The 19,601-nt window shown below is 37.0% G+C and overlaps 2 protein-coding genes across 2 annotated transcripts; both read left to right on the top strand.

Moving 5' to 3' along the window:
* Positions 1–1,333: 1,333 nt before the first annotated feature.
* On the top strand, positions 1,334–2,995 carry LOC132558126 (uncharacterized). Its single transcript, XM_060222657.1, has 3 exons — positions 1,334–1,452; positions 1,736–2,028; positions 2,580–2,995. Exons 1-3 carry the CDS (start codon positions 1,334–1,336, stop codon positions 2,993–2,995), a joined length of 828 nt encoding a protein of 275 aa, XP_060078640.1.
* A 4,093-nt stretch (positions 2,996–7,088) lies between these two features.
* LOC132558105 (uncharacterized) lies at positions 7,089–10,092 on the top strand. The gene is made up of 4 exons (XM_060222632.1): positions 7,089–7,212; positions 8,303–8,632; positions 8,997–9,326; positions 9,854–10,092. Exons 1-4 carry the CDS (start codon positions 7,089–7,091, stop codon positions 10,090–10,092), a joined length of 1,023 nt encoding a protein of 340 aa, XP_060078615.1.
* The last annotated feature ends 9,509 nt before the right edge of the window (positions 10,093–19,601 follow it).

A 19,601-nucleotide genomic window follows, 5' to 3' on the forward strand; every position in this document is an offset into this window, starting at 1 on the left:
CAAGAAGGTGACTGAGTAGTTCAAAATTTGGCAAAATAAATTTTAAAAACCGGAACAATAGGGGAGTTAAATCCTGAATGTGACTCTTTCATTATTTTAGGTATCTCATTATTCTAGAAGAATGCTAAGTACATGTGTATAGTGAAGTATTTTCTACCGAGAAGCCTCACAAGCCAATACTATATTCACTGTAGGACAGCTGTACCAGAGGGATCACTGAGACTCCTTGTGGAATCATTGTTGGACAGGATTGAACGACAAGACTGCAACAGATAGAGAAGACCATTGAAGACAATAGATAAGACTTGAGACGTAAAGACATAAATAACCTGGAGAGAAATCTTGACGAAATGCAAGAAGTGTCGCGTCCAATAGCAGTTTTTGTTGACAAACGCCATCAGAACGATGCTTCGGACAACAATATCAACAATAATTAGTACTCATAGGCAATACCGACGGCATAGGATCTAGTAAGAAAACATAAGATATCAAGCGCAATGACTCTGGTACGCAGGGACTTGAATTCCAAATCCACGGACCATACAAATGAAATTAAACGACTTTGCAAGGTTTTGTAAACTCTTTTGTTAAGTTGGTTCTCGTTTGAGGAAGTAACAGTACTTGTGCTCGCCAATATCTACACAGCGAATGTATTCGATGAAGCAGAAGAGGCTGATAGCTTATCAACTCAGTCCAGAAGTACTTATTTGTGTTGACCAAGATTTACATGACGGATGTCGTCGATGAGGCAAAAGACGCTTACCATTCTGGAACACGTGGCCTTATTCTCTTAGTACTTTTTTCATGGGTTCACATGTCTGTATGTTTTAGTTCCTTTTGATATTTTGAATGCATTTATCGCCATTTAGAAGCAGCATCGCGTTATAATATAAAACGTTCACGCAATTACGCTAAAGTTCACGTTATAACTAAGACAATGTGTGAAAGGAGATTTCTTAGGCATGTACTTTATCCAAAATATGTCCAACATCGAAAGGAGGCATACATGTGAACAAGAAAAAATTAGAAATGGAATATTCCATAAAGTATTGTAAGAACAAGGTAAGAGGTCATACGAACGACACCATGTGATCGGAAAGCATCTTCCTGGAACAAGACTAATTGTAAGAGACACCGACACCGTTACCATTGTAATTAACATGGTTTGGTTGACAAAAAGCGTTTGTCATGTTTTTATAAGGTGACTTATAATTGGGTTATCGTGTAATGATTTCACGATGACTAGATCACAGGTAGAAAGTCCTTATCAGCTTGGACAGGAAAATTACAGATAATGTGAGATAATGTGGTTTAATATGTTATATATATCATAATGTATTTGTTGTGTTTCGCCCTCGTCCTGGGTATAGGGGTCCATGGAACAGCGGGGGAAAGTTTGGCTGAGAGGGATGTTATGTACAGCAATCCATCCGATGTTTGGATGGACAACAGGTACGTGTAAAAAACAAGATATGTTATAAATGATAAATTTTGTTTGGCAGTAGTACTACATACAGTCTATGCAAATTACTACTAGTGAATAGATTACTGTTTCAACAATTTATGTCTGTATCAGGACTGACGAATCCCAGAAGGATAAAAAAAAAACCTGCATAGTGCAGTTTGGTTTATCAATACGTCTTACTAGAATAAGCCAATGATTGATTGAAATAGCTGTTAGTCACCCTGTCATAAATCACAGTATAATTGCTGTTATTGTCGTGATTAACGGTAGGGCGGCGCCACCAGAGAAATCCCTAAGACGTCTGGTAGAGTCTTTGTTGGAAAGGATGGAGAGCCAGGACAATAAGATAAAGCTGCTGGAGCAGAGGGTCAAGGACAACGAAGAGGACCTGAATCGGAAAGAAATCCGTATCAGTCACCTGGAGCAAGAGCTCAAGTCGGTATCAAAGCAATCCCAGGATTCAATTGATAATCTTCAGACTGAGGGTCCCGAGGATACGAACGAAACCCGATCTAGATTTATATCAACAGAAAAACGTGGAGATGAACATCATTCTAGGATAGGTAAGTTCCCTTTTTATGTTAAAACATGGCATGATATACCAGTTTAAAAGTTTGACGCCACGACAATTAAACTGTGAGACAACTAAAGATTAGGAGATCTCTTGGAGCTTTATTGTGTCTCCAGATGACCGATATACATATGTGTCTTTCCGTTCGTTTGGATTTTAGAAGGTAACTCACAAATGGCCTTTAAGACAAATTGTTTTATGTAAATGTTTCACCTACAGTCGCATGGACACCTGGATTTTATTTATTTTACTTGGTAAACACGATTGAGTTCTAAACTGACTTGAAGTTATCTTTTTCAAACAATACTTAGTTTCCTGAGTTTGCATGCTAACTACCTTTACCAATTTTCCATTGCCGGCCATGCATTTATTTCATCTTACGTATACAATTTTCATTTTGTCAAAACTATGCTCCTTCTTGTCATTACTTACACCTGTACTTGTTCAACCGTAGCTGATCAGGGTTTATAATCCAGGATGTTATCCTGAACACCTGAACTTCAGAAGTAGGTGACATGTAACCATTCTTCATCGTCTTTACAGTCAGAGTGTCACCTAACGGAGTGGGAGCATTTAGTGTTTCTTTGAGTGGAAGAGATTTGAATTTACAACCAAGCTTAGTGATAGCATTTGATGAAATCCTGTTGGACGTTGACGGAAATTATCACCTTGGAGACGGCGTGTACAGAGTTCCGGTGACTGGGGTGTACGTGTTCACCTGGTGTACCACTGGAACCACCACAGACAACGTGGTTACGGAACTGGTTGTTAACGGAACACCGCGAGGAACAATATTTTCGGATGCAGAAACAGGACATGCGTGGGACAGCAGCACCGGGGTTATCGTGACGTTAGTCAGTGAGGGAGATCACGTGTTTATCCGATCTAAATTTAGTGGCGTCATCCACAGTAGTGACGTGTATGGTAAATCAATGTTCTCCGGATGGCGTCTGTCTTAGACAACAGACTTACTGTACGTTGGATTGCAATCTTTGATTATAGTACAGCCTAATCTCCGCCATGACTACCTCCACCATAAGACGATCTATTATAGTAGTGATAAGTATAGCATTCTGATTTCGGTATGAATTCAACCTGTTTTGAATCCTTCTGCAGTTTAAAGAGACTACTTCTATTGATGAATGCATTCGTTGTCTCTGAATATCTGGTTGAAATGTCGCCGATCAATTTCGGGCGTTTGAAATTCGTTAAATACCATTATACATTTTCCTTGAACAGATCCAGATAATTTATAAAGGTTTAATGCACGCAACATTGTTACTGTCTTGGCATTGGTCAATGAATTATATGTGTAGTAATACAATACAATTAACGTTTTCTGTCTATTTTATTACTGTGTTTGTTCAAGAGTCTTCAATAGATCAGTGTTCTAAAACAGAACACACATAATGTATACCATGATGTTCATCCTTTACAAAACTGGTCTGATCACTGGCTAACACAGTTTAATCCTGCAAAGACGAGAGCTGATGTCTGATGACTTACCTATAATTACTTCCCTTACCACATGATTGTATAACTGAGTTGTAAAATATATCAAGCCTTGTACAAAGTCAAAAATTCTGACATCAGTTTGACATTCCTATCTCCGTATCCTCGTCATTTGATCGAATGAGAAAGATTTCCTCTTGTCAGTGTTTTTAACTTCTAACAACATACATATATATACAATGTATTGGTATATAAGGGTCATCGGGTCATGACCTTCAGTTAAGGGTCATCGGGTCATGACATTCAGTTAAGGGTCATAGGGTCATGACCTTCACTAGAAGTTGATGGATAATGCTGATTATCATATGATTGCTTATTGTTGTTAAAGAACTGGTATCTCGTGTGTTCTTCTGAAAATACTGAATTGTTTATCAAAGAACAATGGCATGGCGATTTTATCTAGTCCTCGCGATGATGAGTGTGGTCATTTTCCGCAGCTTGGACAGGTGATCGATAGCAGCACGTGCCCTCACGTGATATTGGTCAGCTGTACATGATAGTGCACGTCAGTGTATTGTTTCCACCATGAGATAGTATGTATCTAGGTATAACTTAATGTCTGGTATAATTAGCGTAAGGAACGCTGTAGAGAAGAAATTTCCCGATTTTAGCATTTGTTCCTATGTACAGACCAAGAAAAATGGTAAGTGTGCGTGTGTATACATTTATCGATTAACAGTTCAATACGTTTGTGATTGTCTATTCCTAATCAATTTCCTATCATAATGGAGCAACACTTATATATTGTATTTCATTTGGTTTTGACTAAATATCAAAGATTTCATTCATTATTGTTGAAAATAGTGTAATGATCTTTTTTCATATGATTTCTATTGTTTATGTGAAAGGAATCTATCATAACGACTTTGTGATAACAAGTAATATTGATATGTTAAATATGAGACTGTAAATTGTTTCGGCTACTTCCGGTATGTGTGTGTGTGTGTGTGTGTGTGTGTGTGTGTGTGTGTGTGTGTGTGTGTGTGTGTGTGTGTGAGGGTGTGTGTGTGTGTTAGTTATATCTATATAATATAGATTGGTTAATACTTCCGGTGTGTCTTACAAACGATATTTTTGTGTCGTTATTGCCATCGACGTTTTTATGAAAAAGAAATAAGTGTATAATCACAGGGATTTGACACGATTTCTCGACCCACTGTCCACATATATGTAATCTCTATCGTACGTGTATATATATATTATGGACCATGGGTTGGGAATTCGTGCCAAACCCCTGTGTGTATAATGTAAGTCAGTCATTGCCAGACGTTTCGTTGAAAGTTTGTATGAACTCTTTATTTCCTTTTTATATTTACGTGTAATAAACGGTCCATCTTTGTGTCTGTTCTATAGACTGTAATTAGAACAGGATAACATTCGTTCATACGGCCATGAACACATAGCCGCTAAAATTGAGGTAGTTTTTAGTGTTTAACACTATTCATAGTTTCAAATGTTAGAGGAAGGAGTTGTAAGATAAAACAAAACTCCAGAATTAGTTTACTTAGAAAGGTTAGATTCACTTTTGACCAAGTGTTAACAAATGTTGAGTGCTCACGAGATATGTGTCTGTTACCATGGGTACGTATGTTTAGAGTACACGGACAGATAGCGGGTCTACCGGCGATTTACTGATTCTAAGTTGTTAGGTACATATGTACCTTTTGAAAACTAAAGTAATGCTTTCACACTTGAAGCTATTACTCATCTGACAAAACAACGTAAACAGTTTTAATCCAGATGTGAAAATGATCTCAACACGAATTCTCTGATTACGAGAAAGTGTTTCACTGACAGCAACAACATACTATAATGTCTGCCTGCTATAGCCCGTGTGCGACATATATATATGTGTTGAATTCCATCTCGTGCACTCTTGATTGATTTACAAATGTAAATGATTTCTCCATCTTGACTGCAAATGAAAATGACGTCACGCTTTCCGTCAGTGGCGTTAGTTGTTATACCGGAGTTATATTACAAGCCAATAGGACTGTGACAGACGTTGTTCTAACTCGTAAGTATCATAGGAGTCAATTTTATGATTTACATTTCTGTCGTGTAATATGACAAGTATGATATTATATGACTGTTATGATACGTGATACAGTTATGTTTTATCTTAACATCTGCAGAATACTTGCTTTACCAATCTTTGTGTCCAACATTTCGTAGTTTATAGAAAATAGGGATATTTTAACCCCAGATAGATAATAGAATCTTATTGAGTAAGAGAGAATAGCTATATATTTTGATCTGGTTTAAACCCTTCTAAGGAAATCGCGGAAAGCTTTACATTTAATTTCTGGGTTTAAACCAAGTAAGTAAGTAAAGACAACTATATGTCTTATAACAAGGTTTCAAACTCTAGTTAAGTAATTGCGGGCACCTATATTTCTTATAACAAGGTTTAAACTAAAGTTAGGAAATTGTGGACAGCTATATATCTTTAACTATTATTAAATAACTGTAGACAGCTATATATCTTATAACAATGTTCAGATTCTAGTTAAGTAACTGTGGACAAGGTTTAGATTCTAGTTAAGTAAATGTGGACAGCTATTTATCATATAATAAGGTTTAGACTCTAGTTAAGTAAATGTGGACAGCTATTTATCATATAATAAGGTTTAGATTCTAGTTAAGTAAATGTGGACAGCTATTTATCATATAATAAGGTTTAGACTCTAGTTAAGTAAATGTGGACGGTTACTTATCTTATAACAAGGTTTAGACTCTAGTTAAGTAAATGTGGATAGTTATTTATCTTATAACAAGGTGTAAACTCTTGTAAAATAAATGAGAACAGCTATATATCTTATAACAAGGTTCAAATTCTAGTTAAGTAACTGAGAACAGCTATATATCTTATAACAAGGTTCAAATTCTAGTTAAGTAACTGTGGACAGTTATATATCTTATAACAAGGTTTAGACTCTAGTTAAGTAACTGCGGACAGTTATATATCTTATAACAAGGTTTAAACTCTAGTTAAGTAACTGTGGACAGTTATATATCTTATAACAAGGTTTAGATTCTAGTTAAGTAACTGTGGACAGTTATATATCTTATAACAAGGTTTAGACTCTAGTTAAGTAACTGTGGACAGTTATATATCTTATAACAAGGTTTAGACTCTAGTTAAGTAACTGCGGACAGTTATATATCTTATAACAAGGTTTGAAACAATCTAGTTAAATAACTGTGGACAGCTATATACCTTCTAACAAAGTTTAGACTCAAGTTAAGTAACTGTGGACAGTTATATGTCTTATATCAAGGTTTAGACTTTGCACCACATGTGGCTAATTATACAGGTATATTTCAGTTAAAAAGTTATAACATTAGAAAATTGTGGACATCTATATATTTATAAGTTTAAACAGTAGTTAGAAAATAAAATGAAATGTTTTACTTTGACCATGCTTTCTGAAAGAGGATATAATGATGTCAATTAAGGTTGCACAAAAATAAAGTTCGGATAATCCTGATTTTATTTTAGCTCTTAACCTTTCGCGAGTTTCGATTTCAAATTTTCAGATGAAGCCCGAGACAAGATGGAGGAGAATGTGTTGGATTGTCCCAGTGATAGCGTCTGTTCTTATATTCCTGGCACTGCTGATGGTCTTACTATTTAACACCAAGGATCACACACCTTCCACAAGTATGACCACGTTAACAAACCTAACACAAGTATGACCACGTTCACACACCTAACACAAGTATGACCACGTTCACACACCTAACACAAGTATGACCACGTTCACAATCCTTTCACAAGTATGACCACGTTCACACACCTAACACAAGTATGACCACGTTAACCAACCTAACACAAGTATGACCACGTTAACAAACCTAACACAAGTATGACCACGTTCACACACCTAACACAAGTATGACCACGTTCACAAACCTTTCACAAGTATGACCACGTTCACACACCTAACACAAGTATGACCACGTTCACACACCTAACACAAGTATGACCACGTTCACACACCTAACACAAGTATGACCACGTTCACACTCCTAACACAAGTATGACCACGTTCACACACCTAACACAAGTATGACCACGTTCACACACCTAACACAAGTATGACCACGTTCACACACCTAACACAAGTATGACCACGTTCACACACCTAACACAAGTATGACCACGTTCACACACCTAGAACAAGTATGACCACATTAACAAACCTAACACAAGTATGACCACGTTCACAAACCTTTCACAAGTATGACCACGTTCACAAACCTTTCACAAGTATGACCACGTTCACACACCTAACACAAGTATGACCACGTTCACACACCTAACACAAGTATGACCACGTTCACACACCTAACACAAGTATGACCACGTTCACACACCTAACACAAGTATGACCACGTTCACACACCTAACACAAGTATGACCACGTTCACACACCTAACACAAGTATGACCACGTTCACAAACCTTTCACAAGTCTGACCACGTTCACACACCTAACACAAGTATGGCCACATTAACAAACCTTAAACAAGTCTGACCTCGTTCATAAACCTTCCGCAAATATGACCTGGTTAACAAATCTCCCACAAGTATTATTACGTAAATAATTTTCTTTTTAAATATAGAACAATACTTGACCTGTTTTATCGAAGCAGAACGTTGTTACAGCCATATCATATTATATCTATGACCTTGTTTATAATCAGATTCAGAAGTAATTCAAACAACATATTGTTGTCTTTTTATTTCAGAGAAGACGTTCATTTGTGATGTTAAGAACAGGGACGCTATAACTTTTCAGAGTAGTATTGTGATAACGTGTAGCCTTAACACTATCTTTATCAATCAGACTTTACATATACGTTTCGTAATGATAGACTCTTTAGCGGAACCGGAAACAGAAATATTCAAACTATCTGATAACTGCACACTTAGCAGCAGATTATGGAATATTTTATTTAGTGCACGTGGAAACAAGGTGACCTTGACCAGAAATGCGGTCACGTGTGCAGGAGCCGGAAAGTACCAGGCGGACATCAATATCGGTGTCGAGAGAGACAGAATCGATGTTGACATCAAAGGTAAAACTTTATTTCTGTGTCAATGTTTCGTTTATCTTCACGGGTACGATAATTCATTAAACCCACAAAGCCAACAGCCGCCCACCATCCGCTCTTGTTCTCCTGCATCATAATTTCGTTTATTTTCACGGGTACATTGAACTCACCAAGCCCAGAGCCGCTCAACCTCCATTCTTTTTTCCTACATCATAATTTAGATAATTTTGCGGACACACGATGCATTTCATGTCAATATTTCCAATAGGAACGCGTGGTACTTAATCGATCGAAATACTCACTATCTCATATTTTAGAAAACAAATCATGTTACGGGGAGCATGTTCTGTTCTTGAATTGAAATATTGTTAAATTTCGATCTTTGCAGATACTCTAACTGAAACCTCCATTTTGCTGTCCCGTGATTTGGAAGATTTTGGCGGGAATCTGTCGTATGGAGTGACATGCTCTCTACGTTCCGGTTGTTATCCGGCCCTCGTCACTCTTTTGGGTAGTCAAGGCAACACAGTGATACCCGTTCATGACGTAAATCTCACGTGCATATCACTGTACAGTGGTGAAGAAGGCTGGTCTACGGAATGTTACGGTGTTGTCATGGAGTCGACCTTGAGGTCAATGTCCGGTCTGATGTGCCGGCCATATCCATCTATCTCATCGGACGGGCCTTCTGTACCTACGAAAAGTCTGTTTCTGTCAGGTACATTAGCGTTACATGTATTACAAAACTATCATCAATATAGCATTAACTGTAATGGAACATTAATGAGTACAACGACAAATGTAACACATGTATTTTAATGCATTTTTATATGGTAATTTGTCACTAAAGCATTAATTACTGAGGTTGAGAGTTTAGAATTTGTTCCTTATAAATGGCGCAGTATGTGTGTCAGGAAGTTGAGGAATTAAATGGTCGATCGGTTCTGTTTTAGTTGTATCCTTGAGTCGCTTTACTCCAAATCGATTCGGAGAGTTTGCAACAAACGTCCTTATGTTGCTAGTGACGTAGCGACCAGCTACTACATGGCGACCCCGTCTTAAAATGACCCTTATTGTTCACAGGGCGATCAACCCGGCAAACAACCTCGAACTGAAAATTTTCAACCTGCATTCTCTTTTAGTTTTAAGTGGGAACGTTATGGTATACAGTATGATACTAATGATACAAAAGTTGATAAGTATTAGTGATAGGTGTTTTCGGTTCTTTCTCCGTTTGTATTACAGAACCTCCACCTGAGTGTAAGAGCTCGGCGACTGGGAGGATGTTTCCCGATTCCTGGAGCTGTGGGGTTTACCATTTGTGTGCCACGGAGTCCGTGCTGATGACGCAGCCATGCAACAAAGACAAATACTTTGATTTACAGACGTGTACCTGTCGGAACACTGATCAAGTCTCCGAGTGTGATCAATACGGAAAAAGGGTCTATCAAACAGGAGTTTCGTCATGCATTCCGAACAAGTGATAACGCTTTAAAGACGATGACAAATGAAACGTTAGAAATAATATACTCGATCGCCATACCTTCATGAACTCAATGCTGTTTGAGTGGCGACTAGTAACATAACGTATTTATTGATGTTTTTTTTATCGAATCATATTTTATATTTCGGTGTGTATTAGTGTTATTTACCTGTACACAATTTCACACCTGTGTAGACTTCAGGAGTCGATCGAGACGACTTCACTGCTGAACCAATATGCTAGATCATAACTTGTATCTGATAAGTACATGGAGTAAACAAATGGAATCCCATAACTCTTTGATATTTTCGAGATGACTGTGGAAATATTTCATCTAAGACCGTGAAATAATGTAACCTTTCATGCACAGGTATTGTAAATGAAATAAATGTGTAACTAGCGAGAGAGAGCGAGAGAGAGAGAGAGAGAGAGAGAGAGAGAGAGAGAGAGAGAGAGAGAGAGAGAGCTACACAGACGTTTTTGTGATTGGAGACGATGTAAGAATTATTAAATTGATATTCACACTTCATTTCACATCTCAATCAAACAACGATGCAGAAGTATGCGGTCCAAGAACTTTGCAGCTGATAGCAGGGATCTAAAAACTGTGCTACCGTAAATATGGTCAGTTGTTCGAAGGACACGCTATAAAAACCACAACTGAGAACCCCTTTGTTTTACCTGGACATGTGTGAACTACAGACATCTCTTTCATGGGCTAGCTTCTCATCGTCGGACTCTATGTCCTATATGATTTCACACATTACTGCAGTCAATATACGAAGAGATCATCTGATTTGGTCAGGGGCGTATGATAAGGACACTCCGGTTTACTTTAAAAGTGAAGAGTCAAGAGAGCGCTGTCGTGTCACATCAGTTCAAACTAAGGGCGATAACTCACACAGTTTTCACTACAAACACCTTGTATGCAAATGAGTCCACACCCTGCCAGGCGACTTCAAGAAGCAAACATAAGTAATACGCCAAAGGGTGGATGGTGGGTGTGTCCTTGCTTACAATGGGCTTTGCTTGTTCAATTGGCACTTTGTCGAGATCAGTACATTCTTGCTTCCAATCGGCAAGGAACCTTATCACAATACAAGTGATAAAAGGTTGGACAGTTCGCGGAATCCTACCTTAATAAGCAATTTATTTAACACTGCTCACACCTGATAAACGTATCCGTTCAGACAATCGAATTTGAAGATAGTGTGTAACCAATGCGCCACCCGACCAACCTTGTGATGTTGGTCGGGTGGCGCATTCAACGGTGTCCAGAAGGAAAAGAAGTTGATGACGTCAAACATTGCTATATGTGGATATGTCGTCGTGTGTCTTGTTAAAATCTTGTACAATTTAAGTAAGATTGAAAAAAAAAAACGAAAACAAAAATAAAAAAACAAAATACGCTTCAGTGAATTCATCGATTCGTCGTTTAAAATGTGCATTTTTTATCATATTGCTCGCATTTAGGCAGTGACTATTTCATATGACCCGTACACTCATGGTTATACGTAGATATATGTTGTAGCCTCCGAAATAGTACGGTACATAACATATCGGACCAAAACTAATTGATATTTGCCGTTGGCATTGTCTGGGTACAATCGATCCCTTCTCGTTCTTTAGGCATATCTGACGATCACGAGAATACACTTGATGACCATGAGGACACACCTAATGACCATGAGTGAGGGCAACGTCTCTCAGAAATCGGTTGATGGATTAACTTAAGTCTTACTGCAGTTCAGACACAATAAACTACATGGTAGATGATGTTTTTTCATGACCTGAAAATCACCGGGAATGCGGTGTTGGAATTGACCCTCTAAAGCCACTGATATTAGCTCTGCTATTGTGGTTGTCAAATGCACTGAACGCGTGTTTATTTGAAATTCAGGTTTTTGTGAAATCGGTGAAAAGTCATCATCGACACAGAACATCATGGCTGATCATTTTTTAGTTACAGATTCTGACTTTTGTTTGATAAATGTGATATTATCTATACAAATACGTCTGCAGTGTACAGAGCTGATACTTATGTCGAATTGAGCACTGATCAATATAAAGAGGTATATATGTAATGTTGAACTGTGCTACCCAAATTATTTATACTTTTTAGCATGAACTCTCTTCGGGGAAAAAGTTGCAGTTTTTAGGAGTGCCTATTAACTTTTATTTAACGAAAGGCTGATAAGACAGCAATATATCAAGGAAAGCTCTTAGTACCATTCTTACATCAACACGCCCATGACACTAAATGTACCATATCTGCAATCAAATTGGATTTGATAAATACTTTTGTTCTTAAACGCGAAGACGTCTACTATGATACCATGATCTCTTCAGACCATGATATTAATTATACTGAACACAAACACGAAGCACAGAATACTAGACAGCAAATGGTATATAAATATAGAAGAAAATGTCACTAGAAAAGGTAGACCGAATAGAAAGTCTCGCAATAACATGCTATTGCCTTTCATATTATATTACAGTTTGAATTTTTTCCAATTATCTTTAAAACTGTGACAACATAGAATCAGCATATGAAATAATGAAAGTTTAACAAGGATATGGGGTCACTTACGAGTCGTATTATATAAAACAATATCGGCGAATACATGCGATCTAAAGAAGGTAGATAAAAAATGTAAATACCTTTTGGAGAATGTGTTTTAAGATAAAACAACATCATGAAGAAATAAATCTTATTATGATACTACATATTACATACTTTATATTCGAGATACATATATCTCCAACCATTTATAAGATTAACAAACCGTACCAGGATAAGTGTAACAAACGCGAGTTGCCTACCTTCTAATGGAGAAAAAGATCGACAAATCAAAACCTAAAAATAACTTTGTCGAAACGACGAGACATACACTTGACGGGATCAATTTGATTCATTCATTGGTAAGATGAACTTAAATATTTTGTCAAAATACCATTTCAGTACTATCGAATCTTTCTCCAAGACGAAACAAAACAACAATACTAATCCCAGCACTCTACCTAGACTTTCTGGTAGTTAAGCCATGCATAACTTTTGTTTACTGAAAAAATCTAGATGCAAATAAATAATAAAACCGTAAATAGCACGCTGTGATGTACACGTGTGCCCACGAGCTGCCAAAATGGCGACCACGTGCACGAGCACAACATACCGGTGACGAAAAAAACAACAGAAGAAAAAAGGAGCGAAAAATTAAAAAAAAAAAACAACGAAGTTTCGGCGAATTCTGACACCAAATGTAAAGAGTGGCGGTTTCGGTTTACATACTGGACCCTCTAGGGTTGCTCCCAGCACAGGCACTCGAGGCCAGGATATTATTTTTTAAACATTGATTTTTGTTTTAGCACTCATGACTGACGTTATTTAAACGAAATATCAGCAGAATGCAAGTTTATGTGCCGGTTGACAAATCCGAGGTCGACGGTCATTAAAAATATTTTTAATGACCGTGGACCTCGGATTTGTCAACCGGCACATAAACTTTAATTCTGCTGATATTTCGTTTAAATAACGTCAGTCATGAGTGCTAAAACAAAAATCAATGTTTAAAAAATAATATCCTGGCCTCGAGTGCCTGTGGCTCCCAGCTGCTAACTAATAAGTGATACAGCAGTTTTGGTGACAAGTCCGTTTACTTTAAAAGTGAAGAGTCAAGAGAGCGCTGTCGTGTCACATCAGTTCAAACTAAGGGCGATAACTCCCACAGTTTTCACTACAAGCACCTTGTATGCAAATGAGTCCACACCCTGCCAGGCGACTTCAAGAAGCAAACATAAGTAATTCGCCAAAGGGTGGATGGTGGGTGTGTCCTTGCTTACAATAGACTTTGCTTGTTCAAATGGCACTTTGTCGAGATTAGTACATTCTCGCTTCCAATCGGCAAGGAACCTATCACAACACAAGTGATAAAAGGTTGGACAGTTCGCGGAATCCTACCTTAATAAGCAATTTATTTAATACTGCTCACACCTGATAAACGTATCCGTTCAGAAAATCGAATTTGAAGATAGTGTGTAACCAATGCGCCACCCGACCAACCTTGTGATGTTGGTCGGGTGGCGCATTCAACGGTGTCCAGAAGGAAAAGAAGTTGATGACGTCAAACATTGCTATATATGGATATGTCGCCGTGTGTCTTGTTAAAATCTTGTACAATTTAAGTAAGATTGAAAAAACAACGAAAACAAAAATAAAAAAAACAAACAAAATACGCTTCAGTGAATTCATCGATTCGTCGTTTAAAATGTGCATTTTTTATCATATTGCTCGCATTTAGGCAGTGACTATTTCATATGACCCGTACACTCATGGTTATACGTAGATATATGTTGTAGCCTCCGTAATAGTACGGTACATAACATATCAGATTTATTTTAAATTTGAATAGCATAAATATCCATGTTCAAAATCACAAACAAATAATAACCACATTAAATTATTATCATAAAAATCAGAGTGACAGAATTCAGTTCAACAATGTCCGTTGATTAAAAAGATCACATTTCATTATATGGCTACATATGGTCAGTTAGTTCCAGTAAAAATCCAAAATCAGAGCCGATGTGGTTTACCTAGACAGGTGTGAACTATAGACATCTCTTCATTCGGCTTATTTCTGTACGAGATAACCATGTGATTTTGTCTCGGTGGCGTATGATAAAAACATCCCTTGATTTGGTTTAAAACAAATGAAACTGTGAGAAAATCAAGAATTTGAAAATACATTTGAACAGTATGATTGATTATCAGTGTAGCAATTCAAATTTTGAAGATTAACAACTGAAAACTCTTAATCGAGGATTCGGATCGAAAGGATCTACAACATCTACCATTAAATATATCTTTAAGTAACCCACTACACTAAGGAAAAGAATGATAATGACGAGAAATTGATTAACCACAGTATTAAAAATAATTCTCTGTTGTGGCAATGCTTCTATCCAATACAAATACATAGTACAGAATAAATCTCGAATTCACTGAACTCGAACATTTTATTTCTCATTCAGATTGATGACTTACATTCATATATAGCAGTCAATCAGTCAATTTATTGATGTAATCAATTTGCGTGGTTGTTGCAACATCAGTCCATGTTCTTAATATTCAAGCGACAAGTACGTGATTTTTTTGTTTGTTCGTTTTTTGTTTTTCCAGTCGAATATAATGATATACAATGTATTAAATGCGATACTAGCACGCCGACATAATTCAATCTTCTTTTAACCAAGTCTTGAAAGTCAGCTATGTCAGGTAAAATCAGAAACGTATTTCTACTTTTCCTAGTTGTTTCAAATGCTGGATAATGCATGTTCACTGTGTGGGAGCACCACCGGATATTGGTACAACGCGAGGCGTAGAAGTTAAGCATGATGCAAGATACACGGTAAGCTTTCCCTGATTTATCTGTATTTACAAAGATCATTCACAGCCTCTGTATTGCTTTCTGACATATTTTCAATCGAACATGTAATTATAATGATCCAGTGTTCAGTTATTATCTTGTGTGATAAAATCATCCAGCTAGTACCGGAAAAATAAGGGCCTTCCAACACCAAGTTCATATAAATCATAGTAAAAGGATTCAAATTCAACAGTCATCACTTAATATATGTATATCATATCCCCGAGTAAACATACATATATACCATTTTTGTCTCCAATCGCCGATTATTTTCAAATCTAAATTGGATTATATTTGATCGTGTACGGCGACTTGTGGTAGACATGTACGGCGACTTGTGGTAGACATGTACGGCGACTTGTGGTAGACATGTACGGCGACTTGTGGTAGACATGTACGGCGACTTGTGGTAGACATGTACGGCGACTTGTGGTAGACATGTACGGCGACTTGTGGTAGACATGTACGGCGACTTGTGGTAGACATGTAGGGCTGCTTGATATTTTATGGATAAGTGGTGTACAGCTGCTTGATGTAGAACTAGTTTGTTTCATCGTTAATAATCAGTGAAAATAACCATTTTATGCAAGTATATCAAAGTAGTTAAGCTTGGTGATATCCAACAGCACAAGTATATAATCATATTACTTAATGTAATGTTTACTAACGTAGTCAACATAGCCTAACCTGGATTATATTTGTTTTACTTTCAGATACCATCACCATGCTCGGTGGAGCTGCTTCTACTGTACCAAGACATTTAATGCTTTTGAGGAAATCATTTCCCACTTAACAGAGGAGCACAGCGAGAGTCAACTAAAATACACTCGACAAGAAGGACTTGTATCCAAGGTATACTCATTTAAAGTTATACCAGAGATATGTCGGCAACAAGGACGGAAATTAACAATATCCTGTGAAGATAATTTACATTTGTCCAAAATAAATGTTGTTCCAAAAGATAGCCCATATTCTAAAGTTCAATTGGACCAGTTCAACTTTGGGGTTACAAGGATTCTCCCACGTACGAAGAAAAGAACATTCGTTTATCGACAGGCTTTCTTTGAGGATATGCGATGTAGACTGGAACGACTATGTCGATATGGGCACATAGATACATCCGAATGTGACAACACAGAAAGTTTATATATGAAGGGCGCCTTAAGTCTGTTCAGATACTTAGTGCAAGGATTCGTGACCTCGGACAGCTTAAGGTTAAAAAAGACATGTTCCTGCATAAGCTGACGGACAAATGCGTCACCATTGAAGAAATAGCCAGTATGCAATGGTGAACAGCTAGTTGTATATTTGCTCTGATGTTACTACATTGATAAACAACAACAAATGCTTGTTGTTAAAGTATTTAATCAACAAAACATACATATATGTTATACCTGTAACATACTGGATGTAAAATGTAAACTAAAAAAAAGTAGTAAAAGAAAGTACATAGGAAAATACCTGATATTTCCATTTGTGTCAACAAATCAACATTTGTAAAAATAAAGCATGTGTAACATAATCTAATATAATCTACTATGTAAAAGATTTTATGTCCAAAAAGAACATTTCCCAGATTTTTCCTGTGTTTGAGACAAAAACGAACTATCAAAATTACTATCTTGTCACAACTAACATGATCATAGGAAATTCCGACCGATTTCACAACAACTTGAATTACGGATATTTTTCATGCAGGTATTATTCAAATCCTACACCTGGCTGAAATTTACATCAAAACATGCAGAAGTGAAAAATGCTTGAACCGTAAATTTTACCAAAATGTACATGTATGTTATAAGAAATGAGGTAATGAATTTTCTCCACAAATACCCTTGTGGTATTTGTTGAATAAACATCTTTAATACATGTTTTGTATTTTATGAAATAAAAAGAGATGTTCAAAGTCAACAAAAACAAATTACATGATAACATACTGCAAATGGGCGGATTCAACGTATATACTGAGTAATATCAGAAACTTCTACTCGGTGTGCGTACAATGTCTGCCATGTACTTTCAGTGATGATCGCCACCCATACTGCCTTCCACACTTTTCACATCTGTATCGTTTGTCTCCGTGTTTTCCTCTTGCTTGCTCGTCACGTTTGTACTTCCGAGAGAAAGTCGCCTGGCAAACATCGCAAACGAATGGCTGTGGTTTATCTTGACACATCTTCAAATGTATAACGGTGACTCGCTGGAGTTGAATTCCATCTTGCAAAATGTGCAGGAATCTAGACCGACTGAGGAGTGAGCTGATAAGTGGAAACGGAATTGTACTCGCTGATTGTAGCCTTTTCCGCACGTTTGACATGTATATTTGAATTCTCTGGTATGCTTATTCTTTATATGCAAATGGAGGCCAAATTTGCTCTTGAGTGTTTTCCCGCAGGTTGCGCAGAAGTCGATACAGCTGCTTTTATTTGGGGTAATTGTATTAAGTGGCCTATGCATCCGTCGCACGTGCTTATTTAGGTTACTTTTATTGTTTGTGCTATAGTCACAGTTTTCCTCGGGACAACTTTTTATATCATGCCCACGTGTGTTGTCTGTCGTCTCAATTTCAATTTCAGCCAAAATGTCCAAAGATGTGTCTATATCTAAGACATCCATATTAAATCTGAAATAAATCAACGGGTAATGAATTAGATCGGATATAAAAGCAAGCTTCAGAATTATAGGAATGAACAAGTTCAATTAATTCAACATAACACAATTAAAGTGTAAGGCGCTATTATTATAAAGATCAGAAAACGCACCCACAAATTATTTCCAACGTATCCACGACTGCAGGAAACAAATCAAAGGCACATTTGGGACGTGTTTACCATTTGACGAAACACATGTGGCACCCTTCATAATTCCTCCTACGACATAATTATGATCATCCGTCTGACTGAACATGGTAATTTACTTGGTTATCGCTTCTGAGCGTACGCTTGCATTTATTTGGTAGGATAGGCACAGCATTTGCTTATAATATAGCCACATGTTCTTGTTGTTATCACAAGCAGCCGCACACCAGTTTTCAAGACGCCGTAGACCAATTTTCGGCAAAGTCATAAGCAACCGTACACATCTAACGATTTTCAAGTGCTGGTTTTGGATTTAAAGACATCAGAAAAACGAAACCAATGCATACGTATGGTAACTTTGAGTGACAATATAAACATTTTGAGTGATGACTGTTGAATTTAAGTTAATTTGAGGATGATTTATTCAAATCTAAAGAGTTAACCATCCTCATTTTTCCCGGTACTAAGCCGGATAGTTCATCCCCCCCCCCTCAAAAAAAAAAAAAAAAAACTGGTCACTGGGTCTTCCAAATTACATAACGATTGACGACAATACACGTTAGGAAACGATACATAGAATGTGAATTATGTATAATATTTATAAATACAGTTAAATCTGAAAAATCTTACCGTGTTTCTGGATGTGCGGCAAACCCACTCGCCTCGCTTAGTACCAATATCCGGTGGTGGTGCTCCCATACACTGACGTTTGTATCTATTTTGAATTTCATGGTCCAGACATATCTACTACGGGGAAATCGCCGGTCTTGTATCGCAGTGAGTGAAAGGTGTGTATTTAGCTTTTTATATTGTAAGTCGTGTTTATATCATTAAAGAAACTGCAATACAGATTGTCTCATCAATAATTGAAACTAAATACACATTGATAGTAACAATACAGTCACATTATATATATAAATTACATGATGGCATTACATTGTTGAGCAATTTAACATTCTATAAGGTAAACATAATCTTCATTTTGTGCAAAGTTGGATGGTTAAAGTAGTATTCTGGAATGAATTTACGTCGTAATGGACAAACACTTGGAATGTTACATTTAAATAGACAATAACATTCCTCACCTACTTCCTCAGTACATAAATTGCAATCTCGTGGAATTCCTGTCCATCTACCTGTTTCTACTGGTAAATGAAGATTGGATGAGTGAAGTTTACACATAATATTTCTGTTTTTATGGTTGATTTTTAAAAGTTACTTTTCAATTCCAAAATTAACTTTAAAGATATAGTACAGTTGACCAAGGCTGCTATTTTCAATAT

Source organism: Ylistrum balloti, unplaced genomic scaffold, assembly GCF_031769215.1.
Source record: "Ylistrum balloti isolate Yb309-2 unplaced genomic scaffold, AGI_CSIRO_Ybal_v1 Utg370758, whole genome shotgun sequence".
Classification (NCBI taxonomy): domain Eukaryota; kingdom Metazoa; phylum Mollusca; class Bivalvia; order Pectinida; family Pectinidae; genus Ylistrum; species Ylistrum balloti.

What these genes read in the sequence shown, in the direction of transcription:
- LOC132558126 (XM_060222657.1), top strand. Translation starts at nt 1,334, where the DNA reads ATGTATTTGTTGTGTTTCGCCCTCGTCCTGGGTATAGGGGTCCATGGA. An exon ending in GATGTTTGGATGGACAACAG is followed by an intron (nt 1,453 to 1,735) that starts GTACGTGTAAAA and finishes GATTAACGGTAG; the next exon opens with GGCGGCGCCACCAGAGAAAT. An exon ending in TGAACATCATTCTAGGATAG is followed by an intron (nt 2,029 to 2,579) that starts GTAAGTTCCCTT and finishes TCGTCTTTACAG; the next exon opens with TCAGAGTGTCACCTAACGGA.
- LOC132558105 (XM_060222632.1), top strand. Translation starts at nt 7,089, where the DNA reads ATGAAGCCCGAGACAAGATGGAGGAGAATGTGTTGGATTGTCCCAGTG. An exon ending in AATCGATGTTGACATCAAAG is followed by an intron (nt 8,633 to 8,996) that starts GTAAAACTTTAT and finishes CGATCTTTGCAG; the next exon opens with ATACTCTAACTGAAACCTCC. An exon ending in GAAAAGTCTGTTTCTGTCAG is followed by an intron (nt 9,327 to 9,853) that starts GTACATTAGCGT and finishes TTTGTATTACAG; the next exon opens with AACCTCCACCTGAGTGTAAG.